The 18,245-nt window shown below is 45.1% G+C and overlaps 1 protein-coding gene across 4 annotated transcripts in view; it reads right to left on the reverse strand.

Annotated features, from left to right (window-relative positions):
• Nucleotides 1–18,245, reverse strand: part of LOC115173721 (RNA polymerase II subunit A C-terminal domain phosphatase) — a 134,455-nt gene that overhangs the window by 50,564 nt on the left and 65,646 nt on the right. For 3 of the 4 annotated variants that reach the window (XM_029732061.1, XM_029732062.1, XM_029732060.1), the window contains one exon: nt 4,795–5,051. The exons of the other annotated variant lie outside the window; for it this stretch is intronic. In XM_029732061.1, coding sequence (XP_029587921.1) covers nt 4,795–5,051 — 257 coding nt within the window. The remainder of the gene's footprint in view (nt 1–4,794; nt 5,052–18,245) is intronic. 4 annotated transcript variants of the gene reach the window in all.

The raw sequence follows: 18,245 nt of genomic DNA on the forward strand, positions 1-18,245 counted from the left end.
TAGGCTTATATCCCACAGGAGTTCTGAATAATCATTTAGTACACAGTGCTCAGTAGGCTTCTATCCCACAGGGGTTCTGAATAATAATTTAGTACACAGTGCTCAGTAGGCTTCTATCCCACAGGGGTTCTGAATAATCATTTAGTACACAGTGCTCAGTAGGCTTATATCCCACAGGGGTTCTGAATAATCATTTAGCACACAGAGTGCTCAGTAGGCTTCTATCCCACAGGGGTTCTGAATAATCATTTAGCACACAGAGTGCTCAGTAGGCTTATATCCCACAGGGGTTCTGAATATTGTTATTCTACTCCTGTGGTGAAGAAGAACAACCAATAGGAGGGGAGGAAGGCAAGGTGCATTCTTTATTTTGTTTTCAGTTCTGTGGCGTTCCACATATGCCTGTGTGCATTCAATTGACTGAAAAGCTGCACAGACAAGAAATGACTGGGCAAACATTTACCTTCATTCAAGGTGAATTGAAAACTCAATTTTTCACTCTATCAATGTGTTTTTGATGTTGTTGTCATTTTCTTCTGTATTCCTCCAGAGGGCTTTGAAGTAAACATCAGCTGTCATTAATTAATTATATTGAAAATATAGAGCTGGGGTGAGGGGTATTGCCATTGATTAAAATAAAAAAAATAAAAAACTTTAATTAAAATAACTTCTCAGGGGACCAGGACGCCAGAGGGGCTGGAAGTATCCGAACAGAGATGCCGTTTCTATGGCTCTCTAGTTCTACTGTAGCTTAGCAACAGTTTCCTGTCAGTTTTGGAGGCTAAAATGGAAAAGTGGTGAAGATGATTAATGTAGAGATGGAGAAGAGGGATGGAGGCATGCTCACCTCTTAGTCCCAAATACAACCATCCGGTCATTCCGTAGATGGTAAAGTGGCCCAGAACTTTCATATTCACGTCGCCTGACTCACTTTTCGTATTTATTTAACAGTACCACAACCTTATCAGACCACCACTCAGGGAGATTTAATGTTGTATGAATGTCTTATTCTATATACTCATATAGAAATGCAGGGCTTCTTCAAATACCCTTTAAGCTAATTGTTTCACCAGGATGTTGTGTTCAGAGGTATTGTATCCCGATGTTACCTTAAATGCCCTGGAAACAGACACCTTTACACATTAAATCGGTAGAGGAGAGAGAGGGAGAGAGAGAGGGAGAGAGAGGGATGGGGGGATGGATGGATAGATAGATGGGGAGAGAGAGAAAGAGGGAGAGAGAGGGATGGGGGATGGATGGATAGATAGATGGGGAGAGAGAGAAAGAGGGAGAGAGAGGGATGGGGGGATGGATGGATAGATAGAGAAAGAGGGAGAGGGGGATGGATGGATAGATAGATAGAGAGAGAGAGAAAGAGGGAGAGAGAGGGATGGGGGGATGGATGGATAGAGAGAGAGAAAGAGGGAGAGAGAGGGATGGGGGGATGGATGGATAGATGGGGAGAGAGAGAGAGAGGGAGAGAGAGGGATGAGGGGATGGATAGATAGATAGATGGGGAGAGAGAGAAAGAGGGAGAGAGAGGGATGGGGGGATGGATAGATAGATGGGGAGAGAGAGAGAGAGGGATGGGGGGATGGATAGATAGATAGATGGGGAGAGAGAGAGAGGGATGGGGGGATGGATGGATAGATAGATGGGGAGAGAGAGAAAGAGGGAGAGAGGGATGGGGGATGGATGGATAGATAGATGGGGAGAGAGAGAAAGAGGGAGAGAGGGATGGGGGATGGATGGATAGATAGATGGGGAGAGAGAGAAAGAGGGAGAGAGAGGGATGGGGGGATGGATGGATAGATAGATGGGGAGAGAGAGAAAGAGGGAGAGAGAGGGATGGGGGGATGGATAGATAGATAGATGGGGAGAGAGAGAACGCTAGCAGTAAAAAGGCAAGCTGCTTTTTATCCCTGGATTTCATTTGCATGTCTATCAGCGGTCAGGGCTCTGAGCAGACGCTGGTAGAGAACTACTGCTGCATGGTCTACCAGACGTGGCACTGATAGAACGCTCGTTCATGTTCATGTCAGATAGGCATGTTTGTTGTCCTACATAACATATCTCTCTCTGAACAATCCACAATGTTGTGCCTTGCTGAACACGGCCCAGGTCCACAACAGACCAGCGCCCCATCCACCCATGAGGAACAAATCAAACAGGCAGTGTTCAGGCAGACACGGGGAGAAAAGACCTAACTCATGAGAGCTGGGAACCAGGCAGCTGACCCATAGACTGAACGCCAAGCAGAATTTTGTTCTGTTCCACTTCATGTATTTCAGGCTAGCTAACTGTGGTTCTCCACCACCAGCTCTTCTCCTGGTGTTAAAACCTTTCAAACTCCTGTCGCTGAGTCAGCTCAACAAACAGTAAGTCCATTTGTTGTGGAGATTTGGCATGAGATGGAAAGAGAGACGGGCACAGAAACAGGCAGAAGGAGAAAACAGAGGGTCTACAGCACCATTATCTGACTGCCTGCCTGCGTGTAAGTACACAGAACCAGCAAAACAAGGAAAGCCTCTCTTATGTAACTTTGCCAATCAGCGCTGCCAGATTGGACCCAGAGACAGAAGCAGGATGAGGAGACTGATGGCCAGGTAAATAAGACTGGAGATGGACCATTAGGGCTGCTGTCGTAAGATCTGCTGCTCCTTGTTAGACCTTAGTTCTCTCTGTGTGTCTGACCTCTAACTGCCGATAGGTACTGAGCACACTAGGAGGCTGTTCCTTTTCTTGCTCGAACAAACGGAGTGGCTCATCACTGCAAAAGATTGGCTAAGCAGGAGGCAGACAGGCAATCGACGTAGTAGTGCTATTTTTTCCCAGGAACTCCGGCTAGTGGCTACGATATGGCAGCAACGGTAAAGATTAGACTACATCATCACACAAAACGCTGATTGTTTTTGTGCGGTAGAACGTGATCCGGATCCTTAGCTTTGAGAAAATGGTTTCCAGAGGGGCGGGGGTGAAAACGTGGTATTTCGCAGCCACGGCCTAGAACAAAAGACACCCCCCCCGCTGGGTAGCAACCTGGTACTGTCGAAGCAGCCATTTCCACACGGAAAACCGGCCTGCCAAGTCATCGCCCGACCACTTGACTTGGAGCCAATCAGAGAGCATGGACCTCCGTGAGAGGGCAGCCGGAAGGAGTGACCAGAAAAAAAAAGAGGGAACTTCCCTTTTCATCAGAGTTGTTCTAACAATAAAAGCTGCATACATAATAAATATTTTTTCTCTCTCAACGTTAGCTTGCTAACAGAGCCAGGCAGTCACACACACTAACACTGACACATATGGGATAGGGGTTTGAAATAATTTCTCTATTCGAATAGTATCATGAATTTGTCAGATATCAGTAATACATGTGTTTTTTTTTAACCTGAGCACTGTTGCGCGAGGGAGAGAGGCTGGCGCACTATTGCTGCAGCAGTGGCGTGAGACGCAGTAGCCACTAGACAAGGCAACTGGGCTACAGCCAATATTAGCTAACTTGTAGCAGCCACAACGTTATTCATCATCTCCTATAGAACAGTGCCTGTCTTGACTGGAGTAGCAGAGAGAAGCTAGCTATTGTTAGCTAGGCTAATTGAGGCTACATGCTGTGTTTTCTCCCCAACCCCATTCGGATAAAACAGCAGCCTGTTGGTTGCTCGTTATAGCCTACTCTCATTTTGCTAACTTTTAATTCCGTAATTGTACTCCTTCCTGCTTTGCATTAGTTCCCTCTGACTCCACTTGCTACACATTGAGCTAATTTAGAAAAGGCATTTTCAGGTGTTAACATAGGCCTATAATTTTATTTCCGCTGAAACGAAAACTCACAAGTATTCGAATACTAACCTCCGTTTGGATATGTTAAAATCGTGCACATCCCTAGGCAGGACACCATATAACTGAGGACCAGGGAGCTTTCCTGTCCCACCTGGCCTTCCTGTGGTGGAGGTGGAGGACACAGACAGAGGTCTTCACACCCTGTGTCTAGGTTCTGAACTACGCAGCGTCAGAGCAAGGCAGGACAAGCATCCGAGAGGCACGTTTCTGGAAGTCTAGACTCGCTACCCTGTCCCCCAGCAGTTGGAGACTGTAACCCTAACCATCTGGCTGGTCTGTTCCCAGCTTGGAAACGTCACCTAGGTATTACCACCACTACACTGAGTCAAACGTGCGACTGTGAATATGACCGCATCACTTCATAGTCGTTACCTTTAGCTACAGACGTCTTTAAGCTCTCAACATAAGGCTGGTTGATGAAACTTCTACTCATCCATTAGAAAACTGCTAATCTGTGCAGCGGTCTAAGGCAGTGCTTGAGGTGTCACTACAGACCTGGGTTCGATCACAGGCTGTGTCATAACCGGCCGTGACCGGGAGTCAGCGTCGCCCAGGTTAGGGGAGGGTTTGGATGGGTGGGCTTAACTTGGCTCATCGCGCTCTAGCGACTCCTTGTGGTGTGCCGGGCTGCTTGCAGGCTGACTTTGGTTGCCAGATGAATGGTGTTTCCTCCGACACATTGGTGCGGCTGGCTTCCGGGTTAAGCGGGCGGGTGTTAAGAAGCGAGGTTAGGCGGGTCATGTTGTTTCGGAGGACACATTTCCTGAGCCCGTTGGGGAGTTACAGCGATGAGACAAGATCGTAATTGATCGCAATTAGATGTCACGAAATGGGGGATAAAATGGGGTAAAATACAATAACAAATAAAAAATGTTTTATGAAAAAGTCTAATCGGGTAATGGATTATATAACACTGCCCTGCCTGGTTTAAAGATGGTGCGCTGGTGGCCTTACCTTGGCACGCTGCCCGTCGTCATACCGCCCTGGTCACGAGGTGGCATCGGTGCCTTCTCCGTCTCCTCTACAACGGTGGCCAGACCCTGTTGGTGGTGGTGGTGGTGCTGCCTCTCTCCGGCAGTGCTCTGTCCACTACCCTGGGGCTGCTGTCCCTCTGCTTCCTCCTCCATCTCCTCTTCCTCCTCCATCTCCCTTGTCTTCTTCCCCCGGCCATCTCCCTCCTCATCGCTCTCCTCATCTAGCATGTCATCCACCTGTCAACAGAAAGGTGGTTGGGTGATGCTTGGCTCCCCCAGGGTAGGGTGGTTTATACAGTACAGCAGGCCTCTCAGTGTCTACCAGAGCGCTATATACAGTAGACAACACCTCAACCCTTCACCTAGATCCCATCAGATCATTAGAGTACACAATGAACCAACCCCTTAGCTGAACCATTTACTTTCAGTTTGTTCTCTTGCACATCAAATCAGATTTACAGCAGTTAACACGGCCCAACAACAGCAGGTAACACGGCCCAACAACAGCAGTTAACACGGCCCAACAACAGCAGTTAACACGGCCCAACAACAGCAGTTAACCTGTTGGGGCTAGGGGGCAGTATTTGCACAGCCGGATAAAAAACGTACCCGATTTAATCTGGTTACTACTCCTGCCCAGAAACTAGAATATGCATATAATTTGTAGATTTGGATTGAAAACACTCTGAAGTTTCTAAAACGGTTTGAATGGTTTCTGTGAGTATAACAGAACTCCTATGGCAGGCCAAAACCTGAGAAGATTCCATGCAGGAAGTGCCCTGTCTGACAATTTGTTGTCCTTCTGTTGCATCTCTATCGAAAATACAGCATCTGTGGTGTAACGTGACACTTTCTAAGGCTCCCATTGGCTCTCTAAAGCCGCCAGAAAGTGTAATGGGGTGTCTGCTGTCTCTGGGTGAAGAACAGCAGGAGAATTTGTGAGTGGTCAACCTGGGGACAGTGACACTGGAGATGCGCGTTCATGAGAATTCTCCATTTTTTTCTTTCAGCCTTTGAATGAATACAACGTCGCCCGGTTGGAATATTATCGCTATTTTACGAGAAAAATAGCATAAAAAAGGATTTTAAACAGCGTTTGACATGCTTCTAAGTACGGTAATGGAATATTTTTATTTTTTTTGTCACGAAATGCACTCGCCCTTCGGATAGTGACCTGAACGCACAAACAAAACGGAGCTATTTGAATATAACTATGGATTATTTGGAACCAAAACAGCATTTGTTGTTGAAGTAGAAGTCCTGGGAGTGCATTCTGACAAAGAACAGCAAAGAACAGCAAAGGTAATCCAATTTTTCTAATAGTAATTCTGAGTTTAGGTTGTCCCAAACTTGGTGGGTGTCAAAATAGCTAGCCGTGATGGCCGGGCTATGTACTCAGAATATTGCAAAATGTGCTTTCGCTGAAAAGCTATTTTAAAATCTGACACCGCGATTGCATAAATGAGTTCTGTATCTATAATTCTTTAAATAATTATGTATTTTGTGAACGTTTATCGTGAGTAATTTAGTAAATTCACCGGAAGTTTGCGGTGGGTACGCTAGTTCTGAACATCACATGCTAATGTAAAAAGCTGTTTTTTGATATAAATATGAACTTGATTGAACAAAACATGCATGTAATGTATAACATAATGTCCTAGGAGTGTCATCTGATGAAGATCATCAAAGGTTAGTGCTGCATTTAGCTGTGGTTTTGGTTTTTGTGACATATATGCTTGTTTTGAAAATGGCTGTGTGATTATTTCTGGCTGGGTATTCTCCTGACATAATCTAATGTTTTGTTTTCGCTGTAAAGCCTTTTTGAAATCGGACAATGTGGTTAGATTAACGAGAGTCTTGTCTTTAAAATGGTGTAAAATAGTCATATGTTTGAGAAATTGAAGTCATAGCATTTTTGAGGTATTTGTATTTTGCGCCACTGGCTGTTGACTAGGGTGGGACGCTAGCCCAGGGAAGTTCACACGGCCCAACAACAGCAGGTAACACGGCCCAACAACAGCAGGTAACACGGCCCAACAACAGCAGGTAACACGGCCCAACAACAGCAGGTAACACGGCCCAACAACAGCAGGTAACACGGCCCAACAACAGCAGGTAACACGGCCCCAACAACAGCAGGTAACACGGCCCAACAACAGCAGGTAACACGGCCCAACAACAGCAGGTAACACGGCCCAACAACAGCAGGTAACACGGCCCAACAACAGCAGGTAACACGGCCCAACAACAGCAGGTAACATGACATGCTACCTCTTCACCTATGGCTTCTTCTGGCCTGCTACCAAGTTACTTTCTATTCTCCAGGGAATAACCCAATGAGATGCCTCTCCGCCCACAGGGAACACCAATCACATGCTGTTTGGACCTGCATTATTTAGAGAGGAAAATTAACCTGTGGAAAGTCTACGGCAAGGGGGTGTCAAAGTCATTCCATGGAGTGTCTGAAGGTTTTTGTTTTTTCCTTTTAATTACGACCTAGACAACCAGCTGAGGGGAGTGCTTTACTAAATAGTGATCTTAATTAATCAATCAAGTACAAGAATGGCTCGAGAATCCCCAGACACTCGGCCCTCTGTGGAATGAGTTTGACACATGGTCTACAGGAATGTAGGCTATCCAAGCTGAGAATAATGCACATTAGGCAAAGGCTTTATATTCCTGAACAAAAATGGCTGAGTAAAACTTTTCTTTCAGTTTAAATCGGATACATTATTATCTAATGAGATAAATGTTATATTAAAATAACAATGTTCACAGAGATTATTATAAAGAAGCAGTTGAAAGCTTACAGAGGTACAGAGGAGAACTCCCATAGTGCACTACATCATTTAATTATGCATATTCGATTCTATCAGAAACATTTGCATACGGTATTTGATTTGATTAAAAAAAAAATGTTAAAAGAGGATATAGCCTACACCTTGGAGATTAACTGTTGCCACGACGATCACCAGAGTTAAATCCTTGGAGAATCGTATGAATACATTGACACAGCACCATATTTATTAGGAGGAATACTATCAAATCAGTACTTTACAGTGAAAGGCTTCTTCCTTATAGCCATCTGTGGATGTCATGAAGGACTACGCTCCTAACCTGGACGCAGATACATTAATTAAGGTTAATTACCCAATAACACCCTATTCCCTATATAGTGCACTACATTTGACCAGGATGACATTTGGGATGACTCAGCCTGAGAGAGTACACAACTCAATGAGAAGCCAGCATTTAGGCTACAAACTGAAACCCAGGCCTTGGACACAGGAGTGACCTACACAAATTAGAAAAAAAGGACAATCCAACGAGTCATTTCCAGATGATGCCCCCCCCCCTCTAGTGCCCTCGTATTACAGCAGTCCTCTAGTCTTCATTATCCCCTGAGGGCCATTTAAAATAGGGTGAGACCCCTCCCTCATTAACCTGAGGTAGAACTAAATTGATATGGAAACGGGAGAGAAGCCGAGGTGAGCACTTAGACTTCCATCATTTAACACACAAGCATAGTGCTACACTGTCAGAGCACTGGAGATCTCAGATCACGACAAAGGAAACAGCCCCAGAGCTGAGCTCCTTTTGGGGGTCTGGCCAGGTTCATTAAGGTACCAAATGTTGTTGTTGACGACATCAATTTAGACGGCCAAATACAACAAATACAGTATAGCATGGTGTTGACCTGGAATCAGCCGGAAACAATCCAAACGTTGTACTTTACTGACCTCCTGTTAGGTGTTTTAATCTAATACAATTAGCTCAAGCCCCTAAGGCACCTGCGAATTAGGAATGTCGATGAAATGACTGTTGGTAGAAGGGTTTTGTGTTCGTTTCTCATTGACAGAAAGTAGCCTAACACCAAATGTAAGCCTACGGATTCCTTTTGCAGAACAATCATGTGTTTCCCAAACAAATCAAATCGTATTTGTCACATGCACCAAATACAACAGACCTTACAGTGAAATGCTTACTAACAAGGCCTTAACCAACAATGCAGTTAAGAAAATAGCCCCAAAACAGTAAGAGATAAGAATAACAAATAATGAAAGAGCAGCAGTAAATAACAATAGCAGGGCTATATACAGGGTATTACGGTACAGAGTCAATATACAGGGGGTAACGGTACAGAGTCAATGTGGAGGCTATATACAGGGGGTACCGGTACAGAGTCAATGTGGAGGCTATATACAGGGGGTACCGGTACATAGTCAATGTGGAGGCTATATACAGGGGGGTACCGGTACAGAGTCAATGTGGAGGCTATATACAGGGTATTACGGTACAGAGTCAATGTGGAGGCTATATACAGGGGGTACCGGTACAGAGTCAATGTGGAGGCTATATACAGGGGGTACCGGTACAGAGTCAATGTGGAGGCTATATACAGGGGGTACCGGTACAGAGTCAATGTGGAGGCTATATACAGGGGGTACCGGTACAGAGTCAATGTGGAGGCTATATACAGGGGGTACCGGTACAGAGTCAATGTGGAGGCTATATACAGGGGGTACCGGTACAGAGTCAATGTGGAGGCTATATACAGGGGGGTACCGGTACAGAGTCAATGTGGAGGCTATATACAGGGGGTACCGGTACAGAGTCAATGTGGAGGCTATATACAGGGGGTACCGGTACATAGTCAATGTGGAGGCTATATACAGGGGGTACCGGTACAGAGTCAATGTGGAGGCTATATACAGGGGGTACCGGTACAGAGTCAATGTGGAGGCTATATACAGGGGTACCGGTACAGAGTCAATGTGGAGGCTATATACAGGGTATTACGGTACAGAGTCAATGTGGAGGCTATATACAGGGGGTACCGGTACAGAGTCAATGGGGAGGCTATACACAGGGGGTACCGGTACAGAGTCAATGTGGAGGCTATACACAGGGGGTACCGGTACATAGTCAATGTGGAGGCTATATACAGGGGGTACCGGTACAGAGTCAATGTGGAGGCTATATACAGGGGGTACCGGTACAGAGTCAATGTGGAGGCTATATACAGGGTATTACGGTACAGAGTCAATGTGGAGGCTATATACAGGGGGGTACCGGTACAGAGTCAATGTGGAGGCTATATACAGGGGGTACCGGTACAGAGTCAATGTGGAGGCTATATACAGGGGGTACCGGTACAGAGTCAATGTGGAGGCTATATACAGGGGGGTACCGGTACAGAGTCAATGTGGAGGCTATATACAGGGGGTACCGGTACAGAGTCAATGTGGAGGCTATATACAGGGGGTACCGGTACAGAGTCAATGTGGAGGCTATATACAGGGGGTACCGGTACAGAGTCAATGTGGAGGCTTTATACAGGGTATTACGGTACAGAGTCAATGTGGAGGCTATATACAGGGGGTACCGGTACAGAGTCAATGTGGAGGCTATATACAGGGGGTACCGGTACAGAGTCAATGTGGAGGCTATATACAGGGTATTACGGTACAGAGTCAATGTGGAGGCTATATACAGGGGGTACCGGTACAGAGTCAATGTGGAGACTATATACAGGGGGTACCGGTACAGAGTCAATGTGGAGGATATATACAGGGGGTACCGGTACAGAGTCAATGTGGAGGCTATATACAGGGGGTACCGGTACAGAGTCAATGTGGAGGCTATATACAGGGGGTACCGGTACAGAGTCAATGTGGAGACTATATACAGGGGGTACCGGTACAGAGTCAATGTGGAGGATATATACAGGGGGTACCGGTACAGAGTCAATGTGGAGGCTATATACAGGGGGTACCGGTATTGAGGTAATATGTACATGTAGGTAGAGTTATTAAAGTGACTATGCATAGACAATAACAGAGAGTAGCAGCAGTGAATAACAATAGAGGGACTATATACAGGGGGTACCAGTACAGAGTCAATGTGTGGGGGCACAGGTGTTGAGGTAATTATGTACATAATATTAAGATATTAAAGTGACTACGCATAGATAACAGAGAGTAGCAGCAGTGTAGGAGGAGTAGGGGGGGGGGCAAAGCAAATAGTCTGTGTAGACATTTGATTAGCTGTGACCTACACACACTGGCCTGCCCGTTTCTGTCTTTGAAGAAGTTTGCTTTTTAGTGGCACTTTACAGAATACCGCATTGACGGGCAGTATTTTCTCCCTTTTCCACATGATCGATAACGGTGTGAATTTAGTGGGGCTGTGGCAGGTCCTGATGCATTTCAAAGAGGCAGGGACCATCTTTCTGTCAGAAATGATGTTAGCGTACTGTACATATCACAGAGTGGGACTTTAAACTAGTGTAGCCGATATATCCCAACACCAGTAGTCAGATCGGAGGCTCTGCATCACATAATGGCACCAGGGTATTGGTGTTTCAGCTGACTTGTTCCAGACAGTTTAATAATCCATCAATACAAGAGACACTGATGTAAAATAAATAGTACTTACCTTATCCATGCACTCCAACTCCGCCGATAAAATGAACGCTGACTGTGAAATGCAGTTTATTATCACAGATATTCAATATCAAACCAAGCATAAACTACCATCAACACTAGGCTTTCGTTGACTCCCTGAAGCATATTTCAGCGACGGATATTCTTGACAACTTAAAATCAATGTAAGCCCTCACATCACAGAATTATCTCCACACACTCCACTGAGTCAATATGAACCCTGCAGAACAGTCATCCCCTCTGGCTGTGTTTGGTCCCTCAGAGGCAAGACTAACAATAAGACAAATAAACCCCCAGCTCCCCAAGGATGGTCATACTGAGATCATCAGGGATTACAGAGACAGAGATAAAACAAATACAAAATGCTCTCTGGCTTCTCTTAAAATAGCTCATAAACACAACCCCTGTAATCCTTGGACAGTCACAGACAACCAAACATGCTCCCCCTTTCATCCACCACCACCTGTTGTTCGCTGAAGCATAGGCCTAAGTTGAATACTTTCAGCTGAACCCATCTCTGAACGTGCAGTGGGCAGTGTGGTCGTGCTCCCGAGGCCTGCCGTGTGATAGGCTCATATCACTACCCTGCCAGAATGCAGCTCAGAACGTCAGAGTGGTTCATATCTGTCTCCTGCAGAGCGCCAGACAATTAACAATCCCCAGAACCAGCATGGGATGTGTCCGAAATGGCACCCTAACCCCAACATAGTGCACCACTTTAGACCAGACCATATGGACCCTGGTCAAAATCAGTGCACTACAAAAGGAAATAGGGTGCGATTTGCGGTGCAGCCACGGTCTTCTCCACATAGAGGCCTTTCACTTCACATAATGTAATGTGCCTGTCGGTAATAAGAGCCCAAGCAGAGAGAAACATGCTGCAGAAGCAGCACAGCTTCTCAGAACACCACATGGAGGCTGCAGGGAGCCAGAGTGTTCCGGAGGCCTCGCCATTACAAAGAGCACTGACGCCGGAATATACAAGGCAATTCAGAACTTTTTATTGCGTGCTAAATGCACCGGCCTCTACACCCCTAACTGAGCGAAGAGGACCAGTGAGGAGAGAAGAGTTAGCGTCTTTATTAAGAAAACATGAAGACTAGGGTTTGGACTGTCATTTACCACGCTCATTCATCTCTACACATCAGTGGCCCAAAACCTTTTGTAAGAAGCTGGAAAAACCAGGGTCTGGTGAGATTAGGGCACTCTACAGGTACACCAGGCGTAACAGAGCTAGAAAACCTTCTGAAGGTTTACTTAGGTGGATTGGATTGGAGTTTAGATCCACTTGTTGGACTGCATCTCAGACTCTATTCAGTCAGGCTGCATTTAGTCCCCTGTATAGATATGACCATGAGCCAGGCACGCACACACTTAAAGCTAAAACGGTTCCTTCATAAGTTACCTTGGTTACTGGCCACTTCAAAACGGAACGATTCAGACAGTGACCGTCGTGCTAATTGACAGCAGGACTTTAGAATTATCGGACACCCACACAGACAAAGAGATGTCACAGCTCTTCCCGTCTGTCATTCTCCCTCTGTCTGCCTGAGCTGTAATGAAAGGACGTGGATGGAAAACCAGTGGACGGATGTGTACTGATGAAACACAAGCACAACGGCTCAGTTGGATCTGTCGATGTCCACAAGAAGAAAACGACATCAGCTGAACATGTTCAGGACAACACTACGTCGCTTGGATTCATCCCTTAGGAGGACACTAGCTGTGTCTGAAATGGCTTTTGACCGGGACCCACCTAGTGAATAGGGTGCTATTTCGCACCCACCCACAGTCTTCTACTGTGTTTTGATTGGGCTTAAAAGATGGCAAGGCTCACAGCCAAACCTGTAACGGGGGGGGGGGGGGGGGGGGGGGGGGGGGGGGAGACAGTGACACAACTATTGGTCAGAGGACATGTTAAATCAGAGTGATTGACAGACAGGCAGACGAGAGCCAGCTTAGACACACATGGCTGTCAGAAACAAAGACCCAGAACTGAGAGGAAAAGTAGTTTACTCCTGGACATGAGAGCTATGCTTGAGAGTCTTGAGTCAAATTAGGAGGTAGAAATGGACATTTTCACCCAAGGCAAAATCCTGATATGAAATTCAATGCATGTTAACGCATAGGAAACGCCATGCAGATCTTGAGTATGTGACCTAAGCTGTCTAAACAACTACACAACCTTGGGGTTGGAAACAGCATGTCTTTACAAAGAGTTATGAGACCTGTCACCTCCGGTTTAACCTCATTAACCATAATGCAGCTTTATTATTCATATCTGGACATCACAAATGAATTGCATTACCAGTACAGCGACTCAGCTTAAGAAGAATAATGAAGGCTTATAAGGCGGCCTTAAAAAAGGCTTATAAGGCTGATATGAAGGCTTATAATGGGATGGCTTTATACAATACGCTGCTATAGGCAGAAGTCAATGTGATATGATGGGCATGATGCTCAACAGGGACACAGGTGGATCCCAGGGAACTCCCGGTTCAGTATCGTCACTGTGATGAATGCCTTTAGCTGGGGAGGTGTCACCAGTAGCGCCGTTTGAAAGCAGAACTGGTGACGTGTCACCATGAAATGTGTTTGATAGTAATCTGAGAACAGGAACCTTCTCAAAACATTCACCGTCTTGAACCAGACAGGACGGAGCAGCTATTGTACTGTACCGCGTGTCTCAGAGTCCCATATGGTCGGTCTCTAAGGAAGAAGCCCTGGCTTAGTTTTTGTCTTGGCAGACTTTTGAAGAGGCATAAGTGAATGAATTACCATTATATTTAAGATATAAATATGGATAACTGTTGAGATAAACTTGAGGATGGAAGAGTGAGAAGACTTTTAAAGTTTGAAGTCTAACTTCGACTCCTGAAGGGGTGAGGGGGTGAGTGAGCAGCACAGTGTGCCGAAGGGAAGAAACCACAGTTCTACAGAACCACAGACGGGAGACGACACATTGTTAATGCAAGTCAAATCATTATCCACTCAGCAGCTCAGTGGTGGTGAGATTCCTTCACAACACAATGGGGCTCAAATCAATAGCAAAACTAGCTTTAAAAACTCTGTCCTTGGAGTTGAAAAGAAACCGTTTCAGGTGGAGGGAAACTTTCTCAATGTCTTCAGGACCTCATCTGAAGTACTGTGGAGTCTGGCTGAGACAGAAAAAAAAACATTTATATTTGTTAAGAAACTGGACTGGCTAAGCCATTTACACACAGACTGGATAAGACTGCTGCTAGAGGCAGAGGTGAAGTCAACATGAGGCGAACTGACAGAGACAGGTAGAGACTTAATGGGTAGAGGTAGATTGACTCACACTGCCCAGGTTCAGGAGTTCAGATGGCCAATCAATCAGCGCTCATCTTTCTGAACCACTGCTGTTAGCTCTAGGTTATTGGAGAGAGAAATTCAGCCCTGAGCAGACATACTTCATTGAAGGGATTATACAACTTCTACTGTCCGTCCAGATGATTGGCTGCTTGGCTTGAGCAGGTGAAGGGCCCAAATGTAGTGATTGAGAAGATTATTGATCGAAAAGAAAACACTAAATACTGGGAGTAAATCTTTTTTTCATGTCCGTGAATTCAAAAAAAATTACATTTGGCAAGTTGCCAGCTTAGACGATTATTGTACAGTGAGGGAAAAAAGTAATTGATCCCCTGCTGATTTTGTACGTTTTCCCACTGACAAAGAAATGATCAGTCTATAATTTTAATGGTAGGTTTATTTGAACAGTGAGAGACAGAATAACAACAAAAAAATCCAGAAAAACACATGTCAAAAATGTTATAAAATGATTTGCATTTTAATGAGGGAAATAAGTATTCGACCCCTCTGCAAAACATGACTTAGTACTTGGTGGCAAAACCCTTGTTGGCAATCACAGAGGTCAGACGTTTCTTGTAGTTGGCCACCAGGTTTGCACACATCTCAGGAGGGATTTTGTCCCACTCCTCTTTGCAGATCTTCTCCAAGACATTAAGGTTTCGAGGCTGACGTTTGGCAACTCGAACCTTCAGCTCCCTGCACAGATTTTCTATGGGATTAAGGTCTGGAGACTGGCTAGGCCACTCCAGGACCTTAATGTGCTTCTTCTTGAGCCACTCCTTTGTTGCCTTGGCTGTGTGTTTTGGGTCATTGTCATGCTGGAATACCGATCCACGACCCATTTTCAATGCCCTGGCTGAGGGAAGGAGGTTCTCACCCAAGATATAACGGTACATGGCCCCGTCCAATGTCCCTTTGATGCGGTGAAGTTGTCCCCTTAGTAGAAAAACACCCCCAAAGCATAATGTTTCCACCTCCATGTTTGACGGTGATCTTGGGGTCATAGGCAGCATTCCTCTTCCTCCAAACACGGCGAGTTGAGTTGATGCCAAAGAGCTCCATTTTGGTCTCATCTGACCACAACACTTTCACCCAGTTGTCCTCTGAATCATTCAGATGTTCATTGGCAAACTTCAGACGGGCATATATTTGTGCTTTCTTGAGCAGGGGGACCTTGCGGGCGCTGCAGGATTTCAGTCCTTCACGGCGTAGCGTGTTACCAATTGTTTTCTTGGTGACTATGGTCCCAGCTGCCTTGAGATCATTGACAAGAACCTCCCGTGTCGTTCTGGGCTGATTCCTCACCGTTCTCATGATCATTGCAACTCCACGAGGTGAGATCTTGCATGGAGCCCCAGGCCAAGGGAGATTGGCAGTTATTTTGTGTTTCTTCCATTTGCGAATAATCGCACCAACTGTTGTCACCTTCTCACCAAGCTGCTTGGCGATGGTCTTGTAGCCCATTCCAGCCTTGTGTAGGTCTACAATCTTGTCCCCGACATCCTTGGAGAGCTCTTTGGTCTTGGCCATGGTGGAGAGTTTGGAATCTGATTGATTGATTGCTTCTCTGGACAGGTGTCTTTTACACAGGTAACAAGCTGAGATTAGGAGCACTCCCTTTAAAAGAGTGTGCTCCTAATCTCAGCTCGTTACCTGTATAAAAAAGACACCTGGGAGCCAGAAATCTTTCTGATTGAGAGGGGGTCAAATACTTATTTCCCTCATTAAAACGCAAATCAATTTATAACATTTTTGACATGCTTTTTTCTGGATTTTTGTTGTTGTTATTTTGTCTCTCACTGTTCAAATAAACCGACCATTAAAATTATAGACTGATCATTTCTTTGTCAGTGGGCAAACGTACAAAATCAGTGGGGGATCAAATACTTTTCCCCCTCACTGTAGATAATCAAACTCTTTCATGCTGCGTAAACTCATTAAAACAATCTCCCACAGTCTCTCTGTTTAGCTCCTATAGTTCACTCCCAAATGACACACAGAGAAGTGCTTCTCCTAGCAGGGGTATCACACTTGACACTACCAGGTTGCTTATTGGATTTCACTGCAAGTCCACTTCCCCAGACTCAGGAAAGTGTTTTATCAATACCCACATGCCAGTCACACAAACACTAAAATACAAGAATGACAAGTACATACCGGGGAAAGTAGGAGAAGAAGAAAATGTTGCTGAGGTATGAGTGAGACTAGTAAAGTGACAGACACCCACGCTACAACTGAGCCTGTGAGAGACCTCCACTGCCACTTCTCTCTCCATCAATTATCTCACTGTGCTCCTCGGGGGCCAGGGCCAGATCGAAGACCATATGTTTCCTCTGTAACACAGCCAAGAGCAGCCAGGAGCCAGTCCCATTCTGATAGGTGCAATTATCCCAGAAGGAAGTTAAATCTTCAAAGCAGCCCTGTGTCGTCTTATCTATCTGCTGTTAGCTACCAGTCCAAACTAGGGCTGGGCGATATGGCCCAAAATATATCACGGTACTTAAATGTTTTTGACTATGTTTTTGAATAATAAAAGTTTTAAAATCGCTTTGAGTATTGTGTAACCCCTGGGTGGCAACACATACATTCCAAGTGATTTCAATGGGTCTTTCTCCATTCTGATTGTTTTATACTGTTCAATTCAACTTCAACCCCCCCAGAAATTCAACATTTTCATACATTTCCTGCACTAATTTGAGATCCTTTCCCCACTGCCACGTAGGGCTGCACGATATGGGCAAACAATCTTGACTTGCGATTTAGAGCAAAACACTTGGGTGTTGGAATCATGGAAATAGAATCATTATTATAATTCTACAGTTAGGGTATAATAGTTAGAACTTTGAATACAGTGTTGTGTGACGTGACAACGAATGAAAACGCCAGGGAGGAGTTATTGTGACAGGGTAGGAACCAAAGTGTTGATAAGTGTTTTCTAGGGGACCCTATAATCTTACTTCATGTAGCTAACATATTCATGCTTTGCGTATTCCTCTTTGATTTAGAAGACACTGTTGCACAAACAACAAGCTGATTTAGGTCTACACCATCACTGCTATTATTAGGCTGTATAGTTAGTTACGTTTGTTCTGACAGTACATTTATTAGTGGCTAACACGATTTAGGCCCAACTGGCTAAGAAAAGACAAACTAGCCGTTTGCAGACGTAAGAAACACAAACTAACAGTGTAATTATAGAAAACAGCATCGTTGCCATCAACATTGTTGCATGTGCTTCATTGACCATGCAGACTGAACGCAACTGTCTCGTGGTCGAGGAACAACAAACCAAACATTCCAATACTGTTACAGAAGGTAAAGTAAAAACCCAAAACGGTTCGTGCATCAATACCAGTATATTGTAAAATACGGTATACCGCCCAGCCCTAGTCCAACCCTCATGAAACACTCTGCTCTCAGCTACAGAGAAAAAAACATCTAAAATCATAGGGCATGTAACTCTGCCTCACTGTCTGATGGGATTTTGTTAAGAGGCATATATGAACTGCAAAGGACAGGACCACCTTTTTTCTCCATCTTTCCAAGAGAAATAGGAATGTACCTGCAGTTTAACCCAAAAAATACTGTGCTTAGGCGTAAGTGAAAAGTTGTAGGAAATCAAAAGAAAATAAGTAACCGGCAAGGATTAACT

Source organism: Salmo trutta, chromosome 34 (assembly GCF_901001165.1).
Source record: "Salmo trutta chromosome 34, fSalTru1.1, whole genome shotgun sequence".
Classification (NCBI taxonomy): domain Eukaryota; kingdom Metazoa; phylum Chordata; class Actinopteri; order Salmoniformes; family Salmonidae; genus Salmo; species Salmo trutta.